General features: G+C 42.3%; 1 protein-coding gene across 2 annotated transcripts in view; it reads right to left on the bottom strand.

Moving 5' to 3' along the window:
* Positions 1-27,005, bottom strand: part of LOC144687520 (breakpoint cluster region protein) — a 598,462-nt gene that overhangs the window by 362,833 nt on the left and 208,624 nt on the right. For both annotated transcript variants that reach the window (XM_078553762.1, XM_078553761.1), the window contains exons 3-4: positions 18,377-18,481; positions 1,434-1,619 (exon numbers count right to left, since the gene is read on the bottom strand). In XM_078553762.1, the coding sequence (XP_078409888.1) occupies positions 1,434-1,619; positions 18,377-18,481 (291 nt within the window). The remainder of the gene's footprint in view (positions 1-1,433; positions 1,620-18,376; positions 18,482-27,005) is intronic.

Below are 27,005 nucleotides of genomic sequence, written 5' to 3'. Positions count from 1 at the left end.
CAAATGTTGGCCTTGCCAGAGATGCCAACATTCCATGAAAGATTTTAAAAATGTTCGTTGATGATTTCACAGTGTTCAGTTCCATTCTTATCTCCTAAGATAATGAAGCAGGCATGCTCACACTCAACAAGATCCAGACAACATTAAGGTTTGGGTTAATAAGTGGCAATTAATATCGGGATTAATTACCATCTCTAACAAAAGGGAGTCTAACCACCTCGCCTTGATATTCAACAGCATTACCATTGTCTAATCCCCCACCAGCAACATCCTAGGTAGCACCATTGACCAGGCACCATCCAAGACAATGCACCCCATTTGAGTGGCATCCTATCCACCAGGTCAAGCATTCACTCCTTCCACTGCAGTATGTACCATCTACAAAACACACTGCAGCAATTTGCCAAGGCTTCTTTGACAGCACCTCCCAAACCACTGCCCTCTGCTACCTCGAAGGAGCAGAGCAGCAAATACATGGAAATGCCATTACATTCAAGTTCCCCTCCAAGTAACACACCATCATGACTTGGAAATATTTATTTTTTATTGGATCAAAATCCTGAAACTCCCTATGTTACAACAGCACATCTCATGAACTATAGCAGTTCAAGAAGGCGGCTCAACACCACTTTTTCAAGGACAATTAGGTTAGATAATAAATGCTGGCCTTGGCAGCGGAATCCACATCTCTTGAACAAATGAAAAAAGAAAACACCATTGGAAACATAGTGAGTGATGTACTAATACATGCCTGTACGTGCCTGGATATTTGGACTCAAAGGTCATAACTCTGGGTAAATTCCAAGTCTTACCTTCCAGGAATGTTTTCTGCTACTCTAACTCATTAACGTGTGCTGAAATGCAACAAACTAAAATGTAATAAACATCAGTAATATGCACAGCAACACCCATTCTTCAGATATTTCTAAAATTGCCTTAGCCTCTCTTCTTCACATATACATTAATTACAGAGTAAACACTCCGTATTGTTAATAGGCAGTGTCAGTTTGAGTCCTCCTGCAATTTTAATTAAACATAAGAGATGGCAACAGTGTGGTTTACTTAGTTCAGTAAACTCTAGTGTCAATTCAGCAAGAGAAAACCTGAGAATTAGAGGGAAGCAAATATTACCTTATATTGAAAAAAAATCAACCATGAGTAAGAGATGAAATTATGGCCCATTTAGCCCAACAGTCAGTGGAAAATGCTTATCAGTATTTTTCTTGATGTCATGAAGAACGCAGAACCATTAGGAATTCTCAGTTATCTGTTTAAGTAGTTGGTCAAGCCTCATAAATCTGATGAAAATTTTTTTGAGGAGCAAGCTAATTAGCTGCTCAGAAAAATCCAGTGGATATAACCTATTTAGATCTTTAGAATGATTTGATTTAGTTTCAGATATATGGCTAATAAAGGAAATTATGTAAGGTTACCAGTTTTTGAAAGAGGTCTCCAACACACTGATGATGACTCCACTGCTGAACCCTGGGGAAAAGGCCATCATAGAATTCTTTGTGTATCTCATAAAGCTCAGGCACTTTGAAGAAGATGGTTTCTATTTGCTGGTTGGTGAGGACAGGCTGAGACGTGGTGGCAGCTGCTTTAAGAGGTTTCATAGGCTGCAAGATAAGGATACAATAAAATGAAGGATCATGTTCAAATACAACTCCTGGATAACAGAATACCAGCAAACTCAATTCCACAAGTGTAATAGTATCACCATAAATGTCACTTTTCAGAAATAAGTGGGACACGACAGCAATTTCAAAACAAGTAATTCCAGATAAAACAATTTTTTTTGAACACTGTAATGTGACCAAATCTTCTCTCCTACAACTTACATATACACTATAACCTCTCCAGTCTGGAATGCTTGGGACCAAGCCATTTCTGGATTTTGGAGTTTTCTGGGTTATAAAATGACATTAGAATGCCTAACCGTAAGTGTGTGAACTAGAAAACACCATAGATATAAATATTTACCTGAAATATAAAACAGTGATAAAACATTATAAAGCAGTTAATAAAAAATTGTTTTACTTATCCAAATACTGTATCTTCCATGTTTCCACTCCCAAAGTGCTGTGCTAAAATGATGGCACGAACTGCTTGGGTCTGCTCAAAAAATTTCCGGACACTGGTGCTTCCGAATGATAGATTTCTGAACTACAGATGTTAGCTATTGCTATTAATAGAGAAAAAAATCCAAGGTATTTTAAACGTCAAACCAAAGGCTTAGTTAAAATAATAGGATTTAGGGAAGCTTTGAAAGATGGAGAAAGGCACTGACAGGCAGCGAGGTCTAGAAAGGGAACTGTAGAGAGATTGGCTCAGGTGTCAGAGTAATTACGGCACAGAGGAAAGCCATTCGGTTCAACGAGTCTGTCGGTTCCCTCTAGAGCAAATCAGTCAATCCCATTTCACCTGTATAAATTTATTTCCCTCAAGTGACTATCCATTTCCTTTTGAAATTATTGGTAAAGACAGCTGATCACTTTCGCATGGAGAGAATTCCAGGTCTTTACCACTCTCTTCAAAAAAATTTCTCTCTCACATCCCCCTTGCATCTCTTGCCTGAAACCTTAAACCTGCATCACCTAGCTCTTGTACCATAAGCTAATGAGAACAGTTAACTAAACCTTCCATAATCTTGGACCACTTTACCAAATCTCCCCTCAACTTTCTTTGCTCCAAGGAGAACAACCACAGCTTCTCCAATCTAACCTTTTAGCTAAAATCCTTCGTCCCTGGAACTATTCTGGTAAATCTCCTCTGCACCTTCTCATGTACCTTTACATCTTTCCTATATTGTGGTGACCAGAACTGGATGAAATGCTCTAGTTGTGGTCTAACCAAAGCTTTATAAAGTTCAGCACACCTTCACTGCTTTTGTACTCAATACCTTTACTTATGAAGCCCAAGATCCCATATGCTATGCTGATTACTCTCTCAATATGTCCTGCCTCCTTCAAAGGTATACGCACATGAACCCACAGGTCCCTCCGTCCCTGCACACTCTTTAGAACTGTGCCATTAAGCCTATATTGCCTCACGCTATCCCTTCTCCAAAATGCATCACCTCACATTTCATCACATTAAATTCCATCTGTCACTTGTCTGCCCATTCTGCTAGCCTATCCTGTTATAGTTGATTGGTATCATCCTCACTGTCTGCCACACCTTCAAGTTTGGTATCATTGACAAATTTTGAAATCTTACTCTGTATTCCAATATCAAAGTCATTTTTATGTATCAAAAAAGCAACAGTCCTAGCACTGACCCTTGCAAAACACCATCCTCCAGTCTCAAAAAAAACATTTACCACGGCTCTCTATTTTCTGTCCTTAAGCCAATTTTTTATCCAAGCTGACACTATCCCTCCTATATCATGAGCCTCAATTTTCTTAACCAGCATTTTATGTGGTACCTTGTTAAATTCAACGTAGACAACACCCATTGCATTCCCTTCATCAAGCTTCTCTGTTACTAGATCAAAAAATTCAATTTGGCTAGCCAAACATGATATGCCTTTTACAAATCAATGCTAGCTCTCCTTAATTAACTCAAATCTCTGCATATGCCTGAAATCACTGTTTCTAAAATCTAACTCACCACTAGTGCTACTAGGAATATCCTTCCGCCCTTTGTTGAGTAAGAGTGTTACATTTCTCACTTTCCAATCCTCTGGTATCAACCTCGTATCTAGGGAAGATTAGATGATTATGGAACGCACTCCCATTATCTCCACTCCAACTTTCCTGAGCAACCTGGGATGGAAGGGGAGGGAGTGTCATAGTGGTATTGTCACTGGACTGGACTAGTGTTCCAGAGACCCAGAGTAATGCTCTGGGGACGTGGGTTCAAACTCCACCATGGCAGATGGTGAAATCTGAATAAAATAAAAATGACCATGAAACCATTGTCAGTTGTCATAAAAACCCTCACTAATGTCCTTTAGGGAAGGGAATCTACCATCTTTACCTGGTCTGACCTACATGTGACTCCAGACCACAGCAATGTGGTTGACTCTGCCCTCTGAATGGAGGCAATTAGGGATGGGCAATAAACGCTGGCCCAGCCAGCGATGTCCACATCCCACAAATAAAAAAGTCATCCGGGCCAGACGACTTATCCGCTCTTAAGCGGAACCAGCCTTTCCAGTACAACCTTCCTATCAATTTTCATCCCATACATTAACTTTCCCAGCTCCGCTAGGCCCAATTATCTTATCAGATTCCTCTTCCTTAGTAAACACCAATAAAAGTACATATTAAGTATTCTAGCCTTGCCCTGCATTTTAAGCATATATCACCCTCTTTGTCAAGAGGAGAGCTCTAGGATTTTGACTCAACAGCAGTAAAGGAGCCAAGTATAGTGCCAAGTCAGGATGGCATGTGACTTGGAGGGGAACTTGCAGGTGAATGTGTTCCATCTGCTGCCCTTGTCCTTGTAGGCAGTAGAGGTCATGGTTTAGAAGGTGCTGTGGAAGGAGCCTTGGTGAGTTCCTGTAGTGCATCTTGTACATGGTACACACTGCTGCCACTGTGTATCAGTGATGGAGGGAGTGAATGTTGAAGGTGATGAATGAGGTGCCAATCAAGCAGACTGCTTTGCCCTGAATGGTGCCTAGTTTCTTGACTGTTGGAGCTGCACTCATCCAGGCATGTGGAGAGTATTCCATCACACTCCTTACTCTGGCTAGGTCCCCTCTCACTCCATTGAAGTTAGCCCTCTTCCAAGTTAGAAGTTCTACTTTAGATTGTTCCTTGGTCTTCTGTTACTAATCTAAACTATATAATACAATGATTACACTTACACAAGTACTCTCCCACAAACGTTTGGTCTACTTGGCCCATCTCATTCCTAGCACCAGGTTTTGCAATGGCTCCTTACTAATTGGACCGAGAACATACTGGTTTAGGAAGTTTGCCCGAATGCTTTTCAGAAATTAAATTTCCCCAATCTACAGTTCTTGCACATCTCTGTGATTTCCCTGCATATTTGCTCCTTTCTCTCTCACTATAGAGTATCCCCAGTACCCACTTCTGTTTCTCAACCACAAGCAAATGGATTCTATCCTTGCACTCTCAAGGACGTGCACTCTAACACTACAATGTTTCTCCCTTATCATTACTGCCATCCACCTCCCTTTTAAATACCCTATCATTTTGAATACTTTGTACCCGTGAATATTAAGCATTCAGTCCTCATCATTTTTAAGCTATGTTTCCATTATTGCCATTACATCATATTCCCACCCCGCTACTTGTGCTTGTAGTTCACAAAATATCTTTACATTACTTTGTTACACAAATACATTCTAAACCTCTCTGCAATCCTTAAGTCTGCTCGTGCCGAACATATTACTTCCTCTCCTAAAACTATCCAACACTCTTGACTTGTTTATATATTTTATTCCCCATTTCTACTTCTACATGCTGCTGCTCACCTCCATTGCCAATTTCATTTAAACCCTCACCAACCACACTCGGGAATCTCCCCGTGAGGACAATGGTCTCAGCCCTGTTGAGGTTCAATCCATCCCTTTTGAATAGGTGCCACCTGCCCCAAGAATGTGATGCTCACCCTCCTGCACTATGCCACAAGCCATGCATTGATCCTCCTTAGTTTGCTATTTCTACTGTCTCTCATCTGTAGCATTGGGAGTAATCCAGAGAGCACTACCTTCAAGGTGTTACACTTTAATTTCTTCTCTAGTTCTGGAAAGTCTTACCAGGGGACTTTATTTCCTTTCCCTCTCTATGTTGTTGGTAACAACAAGTACCACAACTTCTGGCTCACTCTTGACCCCCTGCATAATATTCTGCACCCTCTCCATGATGTCCTTTACTCTGGCACTGGGAGGCAACATACCATGTGAGACTCATGATGGCGGTTCCCCTAACAATGGAATTTCCTATAATGACTGCATTTCCATTCTTTGCTGTTCCCTTCTGTGCTGTCCCTTGCCCATTGGTGCCATGGTCTGGACTGCATTCCTTCAAGATGTCGTCACTCCCAGCAATTTTCAATTCGTACCAGTTTGAGAGTCACATACACCCTGAAGACCCTGAACTTCCTGCCTTCTCCTAATCTTCTGAGTTTCCATAACTCCTGGTCTTCATCCTGCACTGCCATCGTTCATTTTATCTGCTCTGGTCTTGCTAAGTTTCTACTCCTCCTTGTGGACAAAAGCTCTGCCACTAATTTTGATGGAGGCAGAAGGGCTGGTGAAGGGCATGACAGGGCGAGGCTTTCTGGGGTTTGTGGAAGAGAGCATAGATTTCAAATTTTCTGTGTTGCAAACAGGAGGCCAATCTAGTGTCAACAAGAAGAGGGATGATTGACAAGTGAGGCAGTGAGATTTCAGATCGCTATGTTATTGAGGATGCAAGTCAACAGGCTGATGAAGATGGCATTGGAGAAATTGACTCTACATTTGATGAAAGTGTGTTTGTTTTAATTTGCAAGATTTAAATGCACCTATTGCACAAATATAGACTCATAGATGTTTACAGCACAGAAGGAGGCCATTCAGCCCATCATGTCCGTGCCAGTCAACGAAGATCTGACTACACTAATCCCATTTTCCAGGGCTTGGCCCATAGCCCTGGAGGCTATGGCAACACATGTGAATATTGAAATACTTCTCAAATGTCACTGGAGTTTCTGACTCAACAACCCTTTCAGGCAGCGAGTTCCAGACTCCTACCACCCTCTGGGTGAAAAAATTTCTCTTCAACTCCCATCTTAGCCATCTATCTCTTACCTTAAATCTATGCCCCTGGTTATAGACCCCTCTACTAATGGAAAAAGTGCCCTCCTATCCACCCTATCTATGCTCCTCATAATCTTATACACCTCTGTCAGGTCCCCTCTTAACCTTCGCTGCTCCGAGGAAAACAACCCCAGCCTATCCAATATTTCCTCATAGCTCAGACCCTCTAGCTCAGGCAGCATCCTGGTAAACCTCCTCTGCACCCTCTCCAGTGCAATCACATCCTTCCTATATTGTGGTGACCAGAACTACACACAGTGATCCAGTTGTGGCCTAACCAGCGTTTTATTCAGTGCCAGCATAACCTCCCTGCTCTTGTATTCTATGCCTCGGCTAATAAAGGCAAGTATCCCATATGCCTTCTTAACCACCTTATCTACCTGCCCTGCTACCTACAGTGATCTGTGGATGTGCACACCAAGGTCCCTCTGATCTTCAGTACTTTCCAGGGTCCTATCATTCATAGTGTAATCCCTTGTCTCGTTAGCCCTCCCCAAGTGCATTACCTCACACTTTTCCAAGTTGAATTCCATTTACCACTGCTCTGCCCACTTGACCAGTCCATTGATATCCTCCTGCAGTTTACAGTTATCCTCCTCACAATTTAGCACCCTGCCAATTTTCGTGTCATCTGCAAACTTCTTGATTACATATAAGTCCAAAGCATTTATGTACACCACAAATAGCAAGGGCCCCAGCGCCAAGCCCTACGTAACCCCACTGGAAATTTACTTGCGGTCACAGAAACGTCCCTCTACCATCACCCTCTGCTTCCTGCCTCTCAGCCAATTTTGGATCCAACATGCCACTTTGCTTTAAATACCACATGGCTCTTACTTTCTTGACCAGTCTGCCATGAGGGACCTTGTCAAAAGCCTTGCTAAAGTCCATGTAGACTACATAAAATGCATTACTCTCATCAACACTCCTGATTACCTCCACAAAAAATTCGATCAAATTTGTCAAACCCAACCTTCCTTTAAATTGTTCCCTCAGTTCAGTTACAGCGAGAGAGTGAGAGAGAAACAGCATGGCCATTTACAGTAAGAGGGTGAGAGAGAAACAGCGTGGTTATTTACAGTGAGAGAGTGTGAGAGAAACAGCAGGGTCCTTTACAGGGATTGTGTGAGAGAGAAGCAACAGGGCCACTTACAGGGAGAGTGTGTGAGAGAAACAGCATGGTCATTTACAATGAGAGAAGGTGAGAGAAACAGCGTGGTTATTTACAGTGAGAGAGTGTGAGAGAAACAGCAGGGTCATTTACAGGGAGCGAGTGTGAGAGAAGCGGCGGGGCCATTTACAGGGAGCGAGTGTGAGAGAAGCAGCGGGGCCATTTACAGGGAGCGAGTGCAAGAGGAGCGGGGCCTTTAACAGTGAGAGAGTGAGAGAAGTGCGTGAAACCATTCAAGAGCGTGAGAGGGAAAACAGTGTGGAGAGCAGCTGATTGATGAGTAGGATTGGTGGGTATTTCTAGTCTTTAAAGTAAAAGTAAAGTCTTTAGTGTGTGTTTAGATCTCGAGTCTTTTTTTTTCTCTTTTTCTTAAAAATAGCTCATTAAGTATAAGATCGATACTGGTGTGTATTAAAAAATTATTATAATAAAGTGCAATTAATTAATAAATTGAATAAAATACGATAGCAATGGCAGGGCGGGTGATGTGTTGCTGCTGCAGCATGTGGGGCTGCTGGACACCAAAGTGATCCTGAGCGAACACATCTATACCAAGTGTTTGCAGCTTGAGGAAATTCGGATCCCAGTTAAGGAGCTGGAGTCCGAGCTGCAGACATTGCACACATCAGCAAGGGGGAAAGCTACCTGGACACTTTACTCCAGGAGACGGTCACATCTCTCAGATTAGGTAATTCAAATTTGGCCTGTGATCAGGGACAGGAGATGAAGCAGGTGTGGGGACCCAGGGGGTAGCATTTGAGGAGCCTCAACCCCTGCAACTGTCCCAACAGTTATAACGCTCTGGCAAGCTGTGTGGATGAGAGTAGGGAATGCAGGGAGGATGAGTAAACTGACCGTGGCACCGTGGTACAGGGAGCCATTAAAGTGGGGGGAGGAAATGGGAGCATGGTAATGGTAGGAGACAGTATAATTAGCGGGATAGATACTGTTCTATGCAGCCGTGAGCGTGAGTCCCAAAAGCTGTGTTGCCTGCCCAGTGCCAGGGTTAAGGACATCTCCTCAGGGCTAGGGAGGAACTTGGAGTGGGAGGGGAGGGATCCAGTTGACGTTGCCCATGTTGGTACCAATGACATTGAAAGGACTAGAAAGGAGGTTCTGCTGAAAGAATCTGAACAGTTAGGAGCTAAATTAGAAAGCAGAAACTCCAAGGTAATAATCTCAAGATTGTTACCTGAGCCACGGGCAAACTTGCATACGGTAAATAAAGTCAAGGAGTTAAACGCGTGCCTCAAAGATTGGTGTGGGAGGAATGGGTTTGAGTTCACGGGGCACTGGTACCAGTACTGGGGTAGAAGGGAGCTGTTACTGTGGGACGGGCTTGACTTAACCCGTGCTGGGACCAATGTCCTGACGAACCAAATAACTAGGGCTGGAGAGAGAGCTTTCAACTAAGTAAAGGGGGGGATTCTGGAAAGGGGAAACAAAGGCCTACAAAGCAAAAGGGTATGGCAGCCTTGCAGGGCAGCTATTTAGGTAATGGCACCCAGAGTGTGAATGGAAGGGACAGAGTGTACAAACATTAAAAAAAAGCAGCAAAAAGGGTCAAACGGTGGAAAAAATAGTAAAAAGGCAAAATTAATGGCCCTTTACTTAAATGCATGTAGTATTCGGAACAAAATAAATGAACTAACAGCACAAATAGATGTTAATGGGTACGATCTTATAGCAATAACGGAAACGTGGTTACAAAGGGAACAAAGCTGGGAATTAAATATTTAAGGGTATGTGACTTTTCGAAAGGACAGGCAGAAAGGAAAGGGTGGTGGCATAGCTTTATTAGTACGGAATGAAATAAGTATGATAGCAAGAAAGGATCTTGAATCAGGAGATCTGGAATCCATATGGGTGGAGGTAAGAACAAGGGGAAGGCGACACTGGTGGGAGTAGTCTATGGGCCCTCGAACAGTAGCTATGCTGTAGGATAGACAATAAATCAGGAGATAATGAGGGCATGTAAAAAAGGCAGTGCATTAATCATGTGTGACTTCAATCTTCATGTAGATTGGGAAAATCAAATTGGCGAAGGTAGACACGAGCAAGAAGTCATAGAGTGTATTCAGGACAGTTTCCTAGAACAATGTGTTGTGAACCAACCAGGAGTCAGGCTATTTTGGATCTGGTAATGTGTAATGAGGCAAGTTTAATAAAAGATCTCAGAGTAAAGGAGCCCCTAGGAAACAATGAAATGAGGGCAGAGTTGGCTGGAGTGGACTGGGAAGGAAGTTTAGCAGAAAAGATGGTTGATGTACAATGGCAGATGTTTCAGAAAATAGTTCATGACTCACAACAAAGAAATATCCCAGTGAGGAAGAAGGATTCTAGGAAGGGGATAAACCAGCCATGGTTCACCAAGGAAGTTAATGACAGTGTCAAATTGAAAGAAAAAACATACAATGTGGCAAAGAGTAGTGGTAACCCAGAGGATTGGGAAAATTTTAAAAACCAATAAAAGATGACCAAAAAATAATAAAGAGGGAGAAAATAAACTTTGAGGGTAAACTAGCAAATAATATAAAAACAGACAGTAAGAGCTTCTTTAAATATATAAAAAGGGAGGGAGAGGCCAACGTGAACATAGGCCCCTTAGAGAATGAGGCCAGGGAAATAATAATGGGGAACCAGGAAAAGGCAGAGGAGTTGAATTAATACATTGCTTCAGCCTTCACGGCAGAAGATACTAATAGCATTCCAAAAATACTAAATAATCAAGGGGCAAAAGGTCGGGGGGGGGGGGGAAATAAGTACAATACTAGAGAAAAAGTACTAGGGAAACTAATGGGGTTAAAGGCCGATAAGTCCCTTGGACCTGATGGATTGCTTCCTAGGATATTAAAGGAAGTAGCTACAGAGATAGTGGATGCACTGGTAGTAATCGTACAAGACTCCTTAGATTCTGGAAAAGTCCTAGAGAATCGGAGAGTGGTCTATGTAACACCCTTTTTCAAAAAGGGAGGGAGACAAAAACCAGGTAACTATAGGCCAGTTAGCTTAACATCCATCATTGGGAAAATGTTAGAGTCTATTATAAAGGATGCAACAGCAGAGCATTTAGAAATACATAATCTAATCAAGCAGAGTCAACATGGCTTCATGAAGGGAAATTCATGCCTGACAAACTTATTAGAATTCTTTGAGGAGCTAACAAGCAGGATAGATAAAGAGGAACCAGTAAATGTAATATATTTGGATTTCCATAAGGCGTTCGATAAGGTAACGCACGTAAGGCTACTAATAAGATAAGAGCCTTTGGTGTTGGGGGTAGTATATTAGCATGAACAGAGGACTGGCTAGCTACTAGAAGAAAGAGAGTTGGGATAAGGGGGGCATTTTCGGGATGGCAACCTGTAACTAGTAGAGTGCCACAGGGATCAGTGCTGGGGTCACAACTATTTACAATATATATTAATGACATAGATGAGGGAAGTGAATGTACTATCACCAAGTTTGCAAATGACACAAAAATAGTTGGGAGGGCAAGTGGTGAGGATGCCACATGGAGTCTACAGAGGGATATAGACAGGTTAAGTGAATGGACAAAAACTTGGCAGATGGAATATAATGTGGGAAAATGTGAGGTTATGCACTTTGGCAGGAAGAATAGAGGAGCTGAATATTATTTAAATAGAGAAAGCTGCAGCAAAGGGGGAATTTGGGAGTCCTTGCGCATGAATCCCAAAAACCTAACATGCAAGTTCAACAGGTAATAGAGAAAGCAAATAGAATGTTGGCCTTTATTTCAAAAGGAATGGAGTATAAAAATAGGGAAGTCTTGCTAAAACTATACAAGGCACTCGTTAGACCACACATAGAATACTGTGAACAATTTTGGTCCCCTGATCTAAGGAAAGGTATACTGGCATTGGAGGTAGTCCAGAGAAGGTTCACTAGGTTGATCCCGGGTATGGAGGGATTTTCTTGTGAGGAGAGTTTGAGTGGGTAGGGCCTGTATCCATCGGAGTTCAGAAGAATGAGAGGTGACCTTATTGAAACATGTAAGATTCTTAGGGGGCTTGACAGGGTACATGCTGAGAACCTGTTTCCCCTTGTGGGAGGGTCTGGGACCAGAGGGCATAATTTCAGGGTAAGGGTCGCCCATTTAAAAGAAAGATGAGGAGGAATTTCTTCTCTTAGAGGGTAGTGAATCTGTGGAATTCTTTACCGCAGAGGGCTGTAGAGTTCGTTAAGTATACTCAAAGCTGAGATAGGCAGATTTCTAATTAGCAAGGGAATCAAGGGTTCTGGGCAAAAGGCAGGAAAGTGGGAAAGTGGAGTTGAAGATTACCAGATCAGCCATGATCTCATTGAATGGCGGAGTAGACTCGATGGGCCAAATGGCCTACTTCTGCTCCTACGTCTTATGGACTTAAATCCATGCCGACCATCCCTGATTAATCCACGTCTCTCCAAATGCAGATATATTCCGTCTCTCATAATTCTTTCCAGTAACTTCCCCACCACTGAGGTTAGACTGACTGGCCTGTAATTTCCTGATCTATCCCTTCCTCCCTTTTTTAATAATGGGACAAAGTTAGCAGTGATTCAGTCCTCTGGCACCTCACCTGTGGCCAGAGGGGATTTGAAAATTACTGCCAGGGCCCCTGATATCTCTTCCCTTGCCTCCCTCAACAGCCTGGGATACAAGTCATCTGGGCCTGCGGATTAATTCACTTTTAAGGCCACCAAACCCGCTAATGCCTGCTCTCTCTCTGTTAATTTCCTCTAATATTTCACAGTCCTCCACCCTGATGTCTATACCTGCTGTCCTTTTCCATTGTGAAGACCAACACAAAGTGCTCATTGAGGACTACACCCACGTCTTCCTGATCCACACACAGATCACCTCAATGGTCCCTAACTGGCCCTACTCTTTCCCTAGTTAATGATTATAGTTAAATGATATACAATGCTAAAGCAATGTGAGCTAATATGTGCCTACATAATCCGTTCCAGGTTATAAGGCACAAAAGTACCCCCACAACTCCACAATTTATGGTACCAGCTAAATGAAGTCAACAGTATGGATGACAACATTTATATTTTTGGTGACTCTTTGTGCTCACTGAATTGATAAAGAAAATTATCAGTATCAAATATTCCAATGTTAAGATTAAGGTGACATGCAGAATATAGGTTTCTGTCCTCTGCTTCAACACAAATCCTATCAACACCAGGTATCATAATGGTCACTTCAATGATTTACAATCTATGTTAATGATTAGGATGAAGGGCACAGTGTACTGTAGCCAAATTTGCTGGCAATACAAATATAGATAGAAAAGCAAGTTGTGGGGAGAGCACAAAGAATCTGAAAAGGGATATAGATAGATTAAGTGACTGGCTAAAAATTTGGCAGGTGGAGTATAATGTGGGGAAAATGTGATGTTATCTACTTTGACAGGAAGAATAGAAAAGCACATTGCTTTTAAATGGAGAGATTGCAGAATGCTGCTATAGAGGCAACTGGGTGTCCCCGTATATGAATCACCAAAAGTTAATATGCAGGTCAAGTGATTTGAAAGAGAAATTGAATGTTGGCTTTTATTAATGGAAAAAAAACAGTCCGGACCAGTACTCTTATTTCCCAGTTTCTACTGGTGTTCCATTTTAACGTATATAAGATCAGCTCAGGCCAATATTCTTATTTCCCAATTATTACTTTTTTCTCGTTCTGGGTGGAGTATAAAAGGAAAGTCTTGCTATAACTGTGCAAGGCGGTGGTGAGACCATACCTAGACTATTGTGTACAGTTTTGGTCATCTTATTTAAGGAGGGATATACTTACAGTGGAGCTAGTTCAAAGAACATTTACTCTTATGAGGAAAGGGTAACAGGTTGAGCCTATACTCATTGTAAGAATGGGACCTAAACATCTAAGATTATGAGGGGGTTTGACGGGGTAGGTGGAGAGAGGATGTTCCCCTTCATGGGAGAATCTAGAACTGAGGGACACAGTTTCAGAATAAGGGGGCTCCCACTTAAGACAGTGATGAGGGGGAATTTCTTCTCTCAGAGGGTAATTGAATTTAATGCCCAGAGAGCACTAGAAACTGAGTGAGCAAATATGTTCAAAGTTGAAAACAAAAACAGAATTACCTGGAAAAACTCAGCAGGTCTGGCAGCATCGGCGGAGAAGAAATCAGTTAACGTTTCGAGCCTTCATGGCCCAAAGGGCCATGAAGGCTCGAAACGTTAACTGATTTCTTCTCCGCCGATGCTGCCAGACCTGCTGAGTTTTTCCAGGTAATTCTGTTTTTGTTTTGGATTTCCAGCATCCGCAGTAGCTTTTAGCTTTTTGTTTTTATGTTCAAAGTTGAGTTGTACAGATTTTTAATCTACAAGAGAATCAAAGGTTATGGGGGCAAGCAGGAAAGATTCCCATCTGGCTCACTAATGCTGGGAAGGAAATCCACAGTCCTTACCTGATCTGGCCTACATGTGACTCCAGATCTATAGCAATGTGTCCTAGCCACATTGGCCTAGCAAGCCATTCAGTTGTATCAAACCGCTAAAAAATCTAAAAGGAATAAAACCGGATGGACCACCTGCACCGGAAACAACTAACTTAGCCCTGTCGACCATGCAAAGTCCTCCTTACTAATGTCTGGGAGCTAGTACCAAAATTGGGAGAGCTGTCTCACAGATTAGTCAAGCAACAGCCTGACATAGTCATACTCACGGAATCATACCTTGCAGACAACGTCCCAGACACCACCATCACCATCCCTGGGTATGCCCTGTCCCACCAGCAGGACAGGCCCAGCAGAGGTGGCGGCACAGTGGTATGCAGTCGGAAGGAGTTGCCGTGGGAGTTCTAAACATCGACTCTGGACCCTGTGAAGTCTCATGGCATCAGGTCAAACATGGGCAAGGAAACCTCCTGCTGATTACAATGTACAATCCCCCATCAGCTGATGAATCAGTACTCCTCAATGTTGAACACCAGTTGGAGGAAGCACTGAGGGTGGCAAGGATGCAGAATGTACTCTGGGTGGAGGACATCAATGCCCATCACCAAAAGTGGCTTGGTAGCACCACTACTGACCAAGCTGGCTGAGTCCTAAAGGACATAGCCGCTAGACTGAGTCAACAGAGGAAGGAAAAACATACTTGGCCTCATCCTCACCAACCTTCCTGCTGCAGATGCATCTGTCCATGACAGTATCTGCAGGAGTGACCATCGCACAGCCACTGTGGAGGCGAAGTCCCAACTTCACATTGAAGATACCCTCCATTGTGTTGCATTGTGTGGCACTACCACTGTGCTAAGTGGGACAGATTTCAAACAGATTTAGCAACTCTAGACTGGGCAACCATAAGGCACTGTGGGCCATCAGCAGCAGCAGAACTGTACTCAACCACAATATGTAGCTCATGGCCCGGCATATCCCCCCCTCTGCCATTACCACCAAGCCAGAGGGTCAACCCTGATTCAAAGAAGAATGCAGCGGGGGGAGGTATGCAAAGAGCAGCACCAGGCATACCTAAAAATGAGGTGTTAATCTGGTAAAGCTATAACACAGGACTACTTGCATGCAAAACAACATAAGCAGCAAGCAGTATACAGAACTAAGCGATTCCACAACTAACAGATCACATCTTAACTCTGCAGTCCTCTCACATGCAGTCATAAATGGTGGAGGACAATTAACCAACTCACTGAAGGGGGAGGTTCCACATCAGTGCAAAGATAAGGCTGAAGCATTTGCAACAGTGCCCCTAGCCAAGCTGTTCCAGTACAGCTACAACACCAGCATCTACCCAGCAATGTGGAAAATTGCCCAGGTATATCCTGTACACAGAAAGCAGGACAAATCCAATCCAGCTAATTGCCACCCCATCAGTCTACTCTCCATCATCAGTAAAGTGATGGAAGGGGTCATCAACAGTACTAACTTGCAGCACTTGCTTAGCAATAACTTGCTGACTGACTCTCAGTTTGGGTTCCATCAGGGCCACTCAGCTCCTGACCTCATTACAGCCTTGGTTCAAACATGGACAAAAAAGCTGAACTCAGAGGTAAGGGTGGCTGCCTTTGAAATCAAGGCAGCATTTGACAAATGTGGCATCAAGGAGCCCTAGCAAAACTGACATCAATGGGAATCAGGGAGAAAACTCTCTGCTGGTTGCAGTCATATCTAGCACCAAGAAAGATGAAAACAAAAATAAAAATACCTGGAAAAACTCAGGAGGTCCGACAGCAGCTGCGGAGAGGAACACAGTTAACGTTCCGATCCGTATGACTCTTCAACAGCTTTTACCAAGAAAGATGGTTGTGGTTGTTGGAGGTCCGTCATCTTAGTTCCAGGACATCACTGCAGGAGTTCTTCAGAGCAGTGTCCCAGGCCCAATCATCTTCAGCTGCTTCATCGATGACCTTCCTTCCATCAAAAGGTCAGAGGTGGGGATGTTTGCTAATGATTGCACAATGTTCAACACCATTCGTAACCCTTCAAATACTGAAACAATTCATGTCCAAATGCAGCAAGACCTGGACAATATCCAATCTCGGGCTGACAAGTGGCAAGTAATATGCATGCCACACAAGTGCTAAGCAATGATCATCTCCAACAAGAGAGAATCTAACCATCGCCCCTTGACATTAACATCGCTAAATTCCCCCACTATCAACATCCTGGGGGGGTTACCATTGACCAGAAACTGAACTGGACTAGCCATATAAATACCGTGGCTACAAGAGCAGGTCAGAGGCTAGGAATCCTGCAGCAAGTAATTCACCTCCTGATTCCCCAAAGCCTGTCCACCATCTACAAGGCACAAGTCAGGAGTGTGATGGAATACTCTCCACTTGTATGGATGAGTGCAACTCTAACAACACTCAAGAAGCTTGGAACCATCCAGGACAAATTAGCCCGCTTGCTTGGCACCTCATTCACAAACATTCACTCCCTCCACCACTGACGTACAGTGGCAGCAGTGTGTACCATCTACAAGATGCACTGCAGGAACTCACCAAGCCTCCTTAGACAGCACTTTCCAAACCCACGATCTCGACCATCTAGAAGGACAAGGGCAGCAGACACATGGGAACACCACATGGAAGTTCCCCACCAAGCTACTCAACATCCTGACTTGGAAATATATCTCAGTTCCTACAGTGTTGCTGGGTCAAAATCCTGGAACTCCCTCCTTAACAGCACTGTGGGTGTACCTACAGTACATGGACTGCAGCGATTCAAGAAGGCAACTCACCACCACCTTCTCAAGGCTCAAGGGCAATTAGAAATGGGCAATAAATGCTGGCCTAGCCAGTGGCGCCCACATCCCATGAATGAAGAAAAAAAAACTCCCACGCATCTTTGCAACATAACCCATATTGCCTGCTTGATCCCTTGCACCCAGTTGTAAGGTAGTAAAACATCCATTTGTGACGTGAGAAATTGAGTCTGACTACTAATGCAAATATAATATGATGTGGCTAAAAAAATGGGGTTGTCTTATACACCATGATCTACAGTAGCTGTTTAATTTAGATTAAATTAAAGGTTTGCCAGTCCACCCCTTGACCTATGCTATCACTTCATGAATTTTTTCCTTTCATTAGGTTCAGTCTCACAGCCCAATGATAGGTCACAGATACTTACCCTAAAAAGTCAAACCTGGCCCACTGTTTGATTTAATTAAACTATGTAAAAAGTTAAACAAATCAACCCTGATATATAATACTGAAAATTATGACTGCCAAAAATAAATTCACTCCACAACCCAAGTAATAGGAATCAATTGTAAAATTATGTCTGTTGCAAGTTGTCACTGGGCTAGTATTCCAGAGACCCAGGGTAATGCTATGGGGACCCAAGTTTGTATCCCACCATGACAGATGGTGAAATTTGGAATTAAAAGTCTTATGATGGCCACAAAACCGTTGCCAATTGTTGTAAAAGCCCATCTGGTTCACTAATGCCCCCTTAGGGAAGGAAGAAGGCTGTCCTTATCTGGTCTGGCCTACATGTGACTCCAGACCCACACAATGTGGTTGACTCTTAAATGCCCTCTAAACGAGGGCAATTAGGGATGGGCAATAAATGCTGGCCGAGTCAGCAACACCCACATCCCACGAGTGAATTTTAAAAAAAAACTCCAGGGAGAAATCCTGTAACGTGCTTTGGCACTTCCACAACTCCCATTCAGTAGGGCTGAAGGCAGGAACAGGGCTGATGTATGAGTCTTTACAAATAATGTTAGAATTGCTCCAACATTCTTCCAACTGGGTGGGTAGAATTGATGGAGCATGTGCAGTACGCTCAGTTTGTGTTTTTGAATGGGCCTTGTTGTGTACAGTGCTTCAATTTACAAGCCTTGTCCTCAGTTTTTCACTGGATTGTATCCTGCTGTTGCATGAATTGTAATTACATTTGTCCTGCAGAAAAAAGGTACTCTATACATACCAACAAAAGTGCCTCTAGATGATTCAAGTAAGTTTCCTCACTGGCTAGGATTCCAGACAGAACCCATTTTCGCATCTCCAGGCCCTTCTCTAAATCTGGTTCACTCTGTAGGAAAATAGAAATAATATCATGTTTCTATTAGTGTGTATGGAAAGAAAATTGATCTTGTGTTTATACAGCCAATGAAAACTATGGCTATGAGTTACTAAAAAATATGATAAATATATTAAAATGCCTTCAACTGTTACTTTGAATTTGACATTTCTTTTTGTAGGAGTTGCTAATTAACACTACAGCTTAATCCATTCTATGCTTTCTATCATGCTGTCTGACAGGCAAGCTGGTTAACAAACTAAGCGATTCAGCCAGTCAGGCCAGGAAGTACTTGGTTTTCACGGAATTAATTGTTAATGTTAATATTTGACCTCACCATTTTGGGTTAGAGGGAGAAGTCAATCAGTGACTCTGAACACCGTCCAGTAACACTGCTCACTCTGCTTTTACTTGGTGATCAACTGAAGACATAAGCAGACTAAACTGCGATGCCCCAATATTTAAATAGCCTACTGATGTTCATTGTCTAGTCCTTCGTGGAGCTAGTTGGATAGGGTAGCAGGTGTTACTAGTACCATGGAATTCAAATCCAGTAAAACACAATGCGTACAGAAATGGGGGGACAGAAGGAAATTGTATCAAATAGCTAATCTTATAAGGCCCCAAGACCTGTGGCATTGCAGCAGTTTGCTTTCACTGAAAGTTATTGTAAGGTTTGAACAACAAATCTGTGAACCAATGAACAAACCAGTGCCATCTTCCTTTTTTTTAATTCATTCATGGGATGTGGACTTCATTGGCTGGGCCAGTATTTATTGCCCATCCCTAGTTGCCCTTGAGAAGGCTGCCTTCTTGAGCCGCTGCATCCATGTACTGTAGGTATACCCACAGTGTTGTTAGGAAAGGAGTTCCAGGATTTTGACTCGGCGACAGTGAAGGAACTCCAAGGTGGTGGTGTTCCCATCTATCTGCTGCCCTTGTCCTTCTAGATGGTAATGGTCGTGGGTTTGGAAGGTGCTGTAAAAGGAGCCTTGGTGAATTCCTGCAGTGCATCTTGTAGATGGTACACACTGCTGCCACTGCGCATCAGTGGTGGAGGGAATGAATGTTTGTGGATGTGGTGCCAAACAAGGGAGCTGCTTTGTTCTGGATGGTGTCGAGCTTCTTGAGTGTCATGGGAGTTGCACTCATCCAGGCAAGTGGAGAGTATTCTGTCACACTCCTGACTTGTGCCTTGTGGATGGTGGACAGGCTTTGGGAGTCAGGAGATGAGTTACTCATTGAACTATTCCTAGCCTTTGACCTGCCCTTGTAGCCACAGTATTTATATGGCTGGTCCAGTTCAGTTTCTGGTCAGTGGTAACCCCCAGGACTACGCTCCCAATGGTTCTGAACTCTGATGGGAGTTCTTGAATGACTTCTAGTGAGTCAGAGAGTTGCAGAGTGCTAGTATTCTAATATGAAGAAAAGGCAGGGACCATCAAATTGGTAAAAACAATCTTTATTCAGGAAATCATATTAACCCAATCAAGGCACTCTTGTCATACTCTGTATGTCACTCACAAACAATGTGTGGACATCCATCTCACAATCTGCACCAGCAATCAAACCACCTGTGCCTAAATTTGGTGCAAATTCCATAGTGTCTGAACCAATAGTGGGAATGAGAGGAGTGTCTTCAATACTCAGTCATCAGTGAGTCCTAAACACCAACTTCTTCTGAAGAATGTTTTCAACTGCTAACATGGGAGTGAGCAGATACATTAAGATTGGCAACTCTCGATTTGAATTTTTTTGGTTTCTTAATTGTGTCCTTGACAGCAAAACTTGTGCTGAAAACACTCTTTACATCTGCATTTTAGCAGGCAGTAGTATTGTCCTTTGGGTGATAATCATTTAAGCACTGATCTTTATCTATCAGATCATGAATTGGCTACTGTATTTTGCATTTTGCCTTTGGCAGAAATTGGTATTGGGATACTATTTCCAGCTGTGCAGTTTGTTTTTAAACTAGCAACATATGGAATGGGTCGGTGCTGAAAGTTATTCTACAACAGCCCAGCTGGGAGCACATTGTGGAAGTATAAAATTCTGATGTTATGCCTCAGCGTCTTCTTGCTCATGCTCCTTTTGTATCTGCCTGTTTCATGGATCTCTTCGGTTAGCTATCCAGACATTTTTTTTGCTATACAACCTGAACACAGCACTAATTGCAACAGGCACTGAATACTAGCCAACAGCGTCAGGTTGATGTTATTTTACCATGTTTTAGTTTCATGTGTGTTTCAATAAAGACCAGAATGCTTTAATTATTGTTCTAGAAGTTAACTGGTATCGGCACATATATTTGCTGGTTTAACCTACACAAGTAAATAATATGCACCGGTAGGTTTGGAATACGCTTTTGAAAACAGAACAACTATAACTAATCTAGTGGATAGATTGAGGGAGTGTTCTCATACAATAATCAAAATCCAAGATGAAACGTAACAATGGAAATGCACCAAGTTTCAAATGGTGGAATTTTCTTTTATTTCTTTTGGTTGTTCTACAATGGGATCCAGGCAACTGGTTCAGAGCTCACAGGTGATCACCAGATGGTAGAATGAGAGTTCTGAGTCAGGGATCCACATTTCCCAGTTACAAATTTGTAGCACAGGTTACATTTCAAGATTGTTTTTCATTTCATAAAACAGTTACTTCAGCAGTGTAAACATCAAGGTACAAAGTTCCAGTTTTACCCTTCACCTGAAAGCTGTGAACATTCCCAAATATGACTGTAGTAACACAGGGACAAAAATAAACATGATTATACTCTCCATCCCAAAATCTAAAGAATCAGTTATAAAGCTGTGTTGGAAAGTTTTCTATTCCATTTGGCTGTTCCATTTTTGTGCTGTAAACTGTTACAAAGCTGCTAGGGGATGCATCTAGAAGTTCTGAATAACTTCTGTGATATGTCACTCTCTCTCCCATTATGTGGGGAAACAACCAAGCTACATCTGGCTTCACCTTACGAATGATTTATTTTGACAGGGTAAATTCAGTAGTAAAGAAACTAAGGAGTTATGTGAAACTTGAACCTTTCTTTCTCATTCAAATGTCAATCAGCATCCTGTGCATTTCCAGTATTTTGGTGGTAGCCTATGTTACCTGCTCAGAGGTGAACTGTGAGATGGATGTCCATAACGTTGTTTGTGAGTGACAGAAAGTCATTCTATGCCACACTAAAGCATGAACCTTTGTGTTACGAATAAAAATAATTGCTAGTGTGCTCACTTGTGTTCCATTGTTAACGATTGAGGCAGAAACCAGAGCAACATTTGAGGTTTGATTGTTGGATGAAGGAAAAGGCATTGAAGGAATATCGGAACTGCGTAGGTAAATATTTTTGGAGCATGCAAAGGGTAAATGTCAACATGGATTGGTTAGGTCTTTTTTCATGTTGTAAATTCCAGTATTCCTTATATCCATGCGTAGGAAGTCGCATTTTTTTTATTCATTCACTGGCTGGGCCAGCATTTATTGCCCATCCCTTGTTGCCCTTGAGAAGCTGCGTTCTTGAACCGTTGCAGTCCACAGAGCATTATTCCAGGGAACAATCATACTTGTCATGTGCTTCGTGCCATTTCCATGACTCCTCTTCAGAAGAATGATGGAGCGGATAGTAAGTATAAGAGTGGGTGAATTATGTCACAATTGCAACAATATTCCTCCAACTCAGTCGGTAGATTTGGTAGAGCCAGTGCAGTGCGCAGTATCCTCAGTTTGTATTTTTGAATGGATCTTTGCATAATCTGATCATCAAATAGATCGTCAGTGAGTGTTTCCCTTCCCTTCCTCTCCTGCAACCATCTGGACTTGAAGGTCAGAAAGATTACGATCAGAGTGCAGAAACATGGAAACAAAGAGTATGAGCATTGTACAAGTGGGTCAAGTCTTCTCATCTCAGTCTTCTAACAACCAGGCCTCAATCTAAGGTACTATATAGTATTAAATTCTGAATGACTTGACAAATTAAAGTATGAAATTCTATGAAGTGAGCTGTACTGTAATAAACAGAGTTCAATTTTTATAGTATTGTATAATATTTACAGCACATAAACCAATCACGCACATTCACCCATGCTTCACATAAGTCTCTTCTACTTCATCCAATCCCATCAACATATTCTTCTATTCCTTTCTCCCTTGAATGTTTATCTAGCTTCCCTATGAATGCATCTATGCTTGTCGCCTGAATTACTCCTTGTGAGTTCCACATTCTAACCACTCTTTGGATAAAATAATTCCTCTTGAATTAGTAACCATCTTATATTGGTGCTCCTAGTTCAGGTCTTTTCTACAACTGGAAACATCTCTATGTCTACTTTCATGACCGTAAAAATCATAATTAGGTTACCACTCAGCCTTTTTTCATTAGACTGTTGAATCCTTCATGATAATCATAACCTCTCAGTTCTCATATCATTCAAGTAAAACTTATTTGTACTCCCCCAGTTCCACTAATCCTTTTTATAACGTGGAGAGCAGAACTGTTCACACTACTCCAAGTGTGATCTAACCAAAGACCTGTGCAAGTCTAGTATAACTTCTCTCCGCTTTTTAATTTTATCCCTTGAGAAATGGAGCCTAGTGCTATATTTGTTTTTTCTTTAAATGGCCTTATTAACCATTGTTGCAACTTTTAGTGATCTGTGTGTCTGTAACCCCACATCCCACTGATCCTGTACCATTTAGGCAATTATTTTCCGAGGAAGGTAGCCTCCTTATTCTTCTTATCCAAATGTATCACCTCACACTATGCTGAAATTCATTCATCTTTCAAGTTTATTACTGTCTGCCTGTATTTTGTCTCAGTCCTGTAGTGATTAAACTTCCCAACCCAGCACCTGGTGAGGAGAGTGTGACAGCCCTTGACATCAAGGCCGCATTTGACCGAATGTGGCATCAAGGAGCCCTAGCAAAACTGGAGTCAATGGGAATCAGGGGGGAAACTCTCCGCTGGTTGGTGTCATACCTAACACAAAGGAAGATGGTTGTGGTTGTTGGAGGTCAGTCATCTCAGTTCCAGGATATCACTGCAGGAGTTCCTCAGGGTAGTGTCTTTAGCTGCTTCATCCATAAGAACATAAGAACTAGGAGCAGGAGTAGGCAATTTAGCCCCTCGAGCCTGTACGATCATGGCTGATCTCATTTCGGCCTCAACTCCAATTTCCCGCCCTCTCCCCCTAACCTTTCAACCCATTACTAATTAAAAATCTGACTATCTCCACCATAAATTTATTCAGCGTCCCGGCATTCACTGCACTCTGAGGTAGTAAATTCCACAGATTCACGACCCTTTGGGAAAAGTAATTCCTCCTCATCTCTCATTTAAATCTTAGGTTGGAACATAAATTCAAATTGACGAATTTCCAAAACACCAATGTCGGAAAAAAACTAACCATCGGAAATTTCTCATACCTGGAATCAAAACTGGGCGGAGGGGGGAGAAAACAAAGTCATTAAAAAAACCTGAGCACCAGAAAAAATCACATCCACGTAGCATTAATCCCCGTGGAACACCACTTCCTACTTTTTAATCAATATAACGTAAATGTAACAACCTTCTCATAGTCATACGATCAGATGTCATTTGATCAGATGCCACATGATCATGCATCACACTGTCAAATGTCATGCGAAAGAAAAAAAATTGACATTTATATAGCTCCTTTCATGACTTCAGGCATTCCAAAGCAATTTACTGCCAATAAAGTACTTTTTACGTGTGAGAAACATTGCAGTCAATTTGTGCACATGCTCCCACAAACAGTAATGTGATAATAATGATAATCTGTCTTTTCTTAGTGATGTTGATTGAGGGACAGATATTGCCCTAGACAGATATACCCTTGCTCCTCTTCGAAATAGTGCCATGCAACCTTTTACATCCACCTGAGAGAACAGATGGGGCATCAGTTTACCATTTCACCCAAGTACAGCACTTTTTACAGTACAGCACTACCTCATGAAACCATTCTGAGTGTCAGCCTAGAATTTTGTGCTCAAAGGGACTTGAACCCACAAGCTCTTGACTCGGGGGGAGGAGTACAAACTGAGCCATAGCTAACATGTGGTCAGAACATCATGTGATCAGACTTCTAGAAATGCTTCCAATTAAGAGTTCAATTGCTCCACTACAGACAGCCATGCCTTCAACTGCCTTAACCCCAAGCTATGGAATTCCCTCCCTAAGCCTCTCTGACTCTACTTTAGTTTCTTTAGACATAGACATGTTGGTGGATTGGGCAGGCAAGTGGCAGATGAAGTTCAATGCGTGTGAAGTGATTCATTTTGGCAGGAAGAATATGGCGAGACAGTATAAAATAAAGGGAGAGACTCTAAAGGGGCGCAGGAACAAAGGGACCTTTGTGTACACATACATAGGTCATTGAAGATGGCAGGGCATGCTGTGAGAGAGCAGCTAATAAAGCATATACTATCTTAAGCTTTATTAATAGGGGCACTGAGTACAAGATTAAGGAGGTCATGTTGAACTTGTATAAGATACTAATTAGGCCTCATCTGGAGTACTACGTCCAGTTCTGGGCACCATACTTGAGGACAGATGTGAAGACATTGGAGAGAGTACAGAGGAGATTCACAAGAATGATTCCAGGGATAAAAAACTGTAGCTAGGAGGCTAGATTGGAGAGGTTGGGACTGTTTTCCTAGGAGAAAAGAAGGCTGAGAGGAGACTTTATAGAGGTATTCAAGATCCTGAGGGGTATGGACAGGGTAAATAGTGAGAAACTGTTCCTACTCCAAACAGCATCAAGAAGTAGAGGGCACAGATTCAAAATAATTGGCAAAAAGAGTAAATGTGATGTAAGGATTTTTTTTATCACCCAGAGGATGGTTGGAATCTGGAACAAACTTCCTGAAAGGGTGATGGAAGCAGGATTAATCGAGGTATTCAAAAGGGAATTGGATTGCTACCTGAAAAGAAATAATGTGCAAGGTTACGGGGAAAAGGCAGGGGAGTGGGCCTAGGTGGAATGCTCTTTCAGAGAGCCAGTGCAGACCCAATGGGCTGAATGGCTTCCTTCTGCACGGCAAAGATTCTGCAATTCTTCCTTTAAGATACACTTTAAAACATACCTCTTTAACCAAGCTTTTGACCATCTATATCATTCTTGCCTTATGTGACCTAGTGTCCGATCTTGCTTTACAACGTTACTGTAAAATACCTTGGCCAAGATTATCCATCTTGATTTGTATTACTCCCATAATGGTCAGTTGGCAAAGTCAACATGTGACAGAGCCATATCACAGGCAGACCAGAGAATTATAGAAATAACAACATGAAAGATACTCTGTACCTGCGCCAGTAAAAGCTCTTCCATTGGAGATCTCATTTCCTAGTTCATACAGACAAATAATCTGTCAATATGCATAGCCTGAGCTCAAGCATGAAAAAAAAACACTCAGGCAAGGACAGACTACAGCCTAGACAGCGAGATGGACTGCACCAAAATAGATTTTTCAAATGGCACTTAAGCGACAAATGTTTCAACCAAATATTGCACTGAACAAGTGAATAAAACACACCAAGCTGGTTTATCTAGTTTTCTCAGGATAATTCATCCAAAATTGACCAAACCAGTGCCAAAGATAGAAGAAATTCAAGCTCAAAATATGTCCAGCGCAGAACAAGTGTCTGATCTTTTGCAACAGCTTATAAAACATTGTAATCAAATTAATCACCACTGAGAGCTTCTGCTAATTATGCCCATTTGCGGGCCATGGTTCTCACCACAGATATTATTATAAAGCCATGCTTTATATTAAAAATGACTTTATTTATTTATTGGGCTGAAACTGCTGGTTGAGTTTTAAAAGATTGAACAACAGCACTTTAATGACTTAAGACAGCAGCTCTTAAGATGGCCGAACATTAACGTAGCTGTACCCTGCAACTTACAAAGCCATTGTATTGGGGCCAGGCTGTTTGGAAGAACCCATCACTTTAAAGGAATGTGAATGACCGTTCTCCAGAACCATTCATAAAACATCCAAACAATCACCTGTGTATTTAACTGGGTGTGGAACAAGCCATTAGATGTTTTCACATTGGACAATGGGCCCTGGCTGAGAAGGGAAGTCTTCCAGCCATAATCTAATCATGTCTAAACCATAAACCTGGAATCAACTTGCTATGGTCATATCTGGGTAACTGGTCAGCTGGTGGTGGTGGGGGGAGTGGAGAGAGGGGGGGTGGGGGAGAGAAATCATGTGATGAGCCAACTAACCTAACGCTTTTTTGTGCTTTAGGTAACTGCTTTTCTCCAGGCCAGAGTGAATAGAACAAGAGATGCAGAAGAAGGAGACAGAGGGTGATGACAGAAGGATGCTTTAGTGACTGGAAGCCAGTGTCCAGTGGCATACCACAGGGATCTGTGCTCGGTCCCCAATTATTTAACATTTATATAAACGACATAGATGACTACGTAAGTTTGCGGATGACACAAAGATTGGCCGGGTAGTTAATAGTGAGGTTGAGTGTCTCGGGCTACAGGAAGATATAGAC

This window comes from Cetorhinus maximus, chromosome 12 (genome assembly GCF_964194155.1).
Source record: "Cetorhinus maximus chromosome 12, sCetMax3.hap1.1, whole genome shotgun sequence".
NCBI lineage: Eukaryota > Metazoa > Chordata > Chondrichthyes > Lamniformes > Cetorhinidae > Cetorhinus > Cetorhinus maximus.
This window is presented reverse-complemented; position numbering and strand designations above follow the sequence as displayed.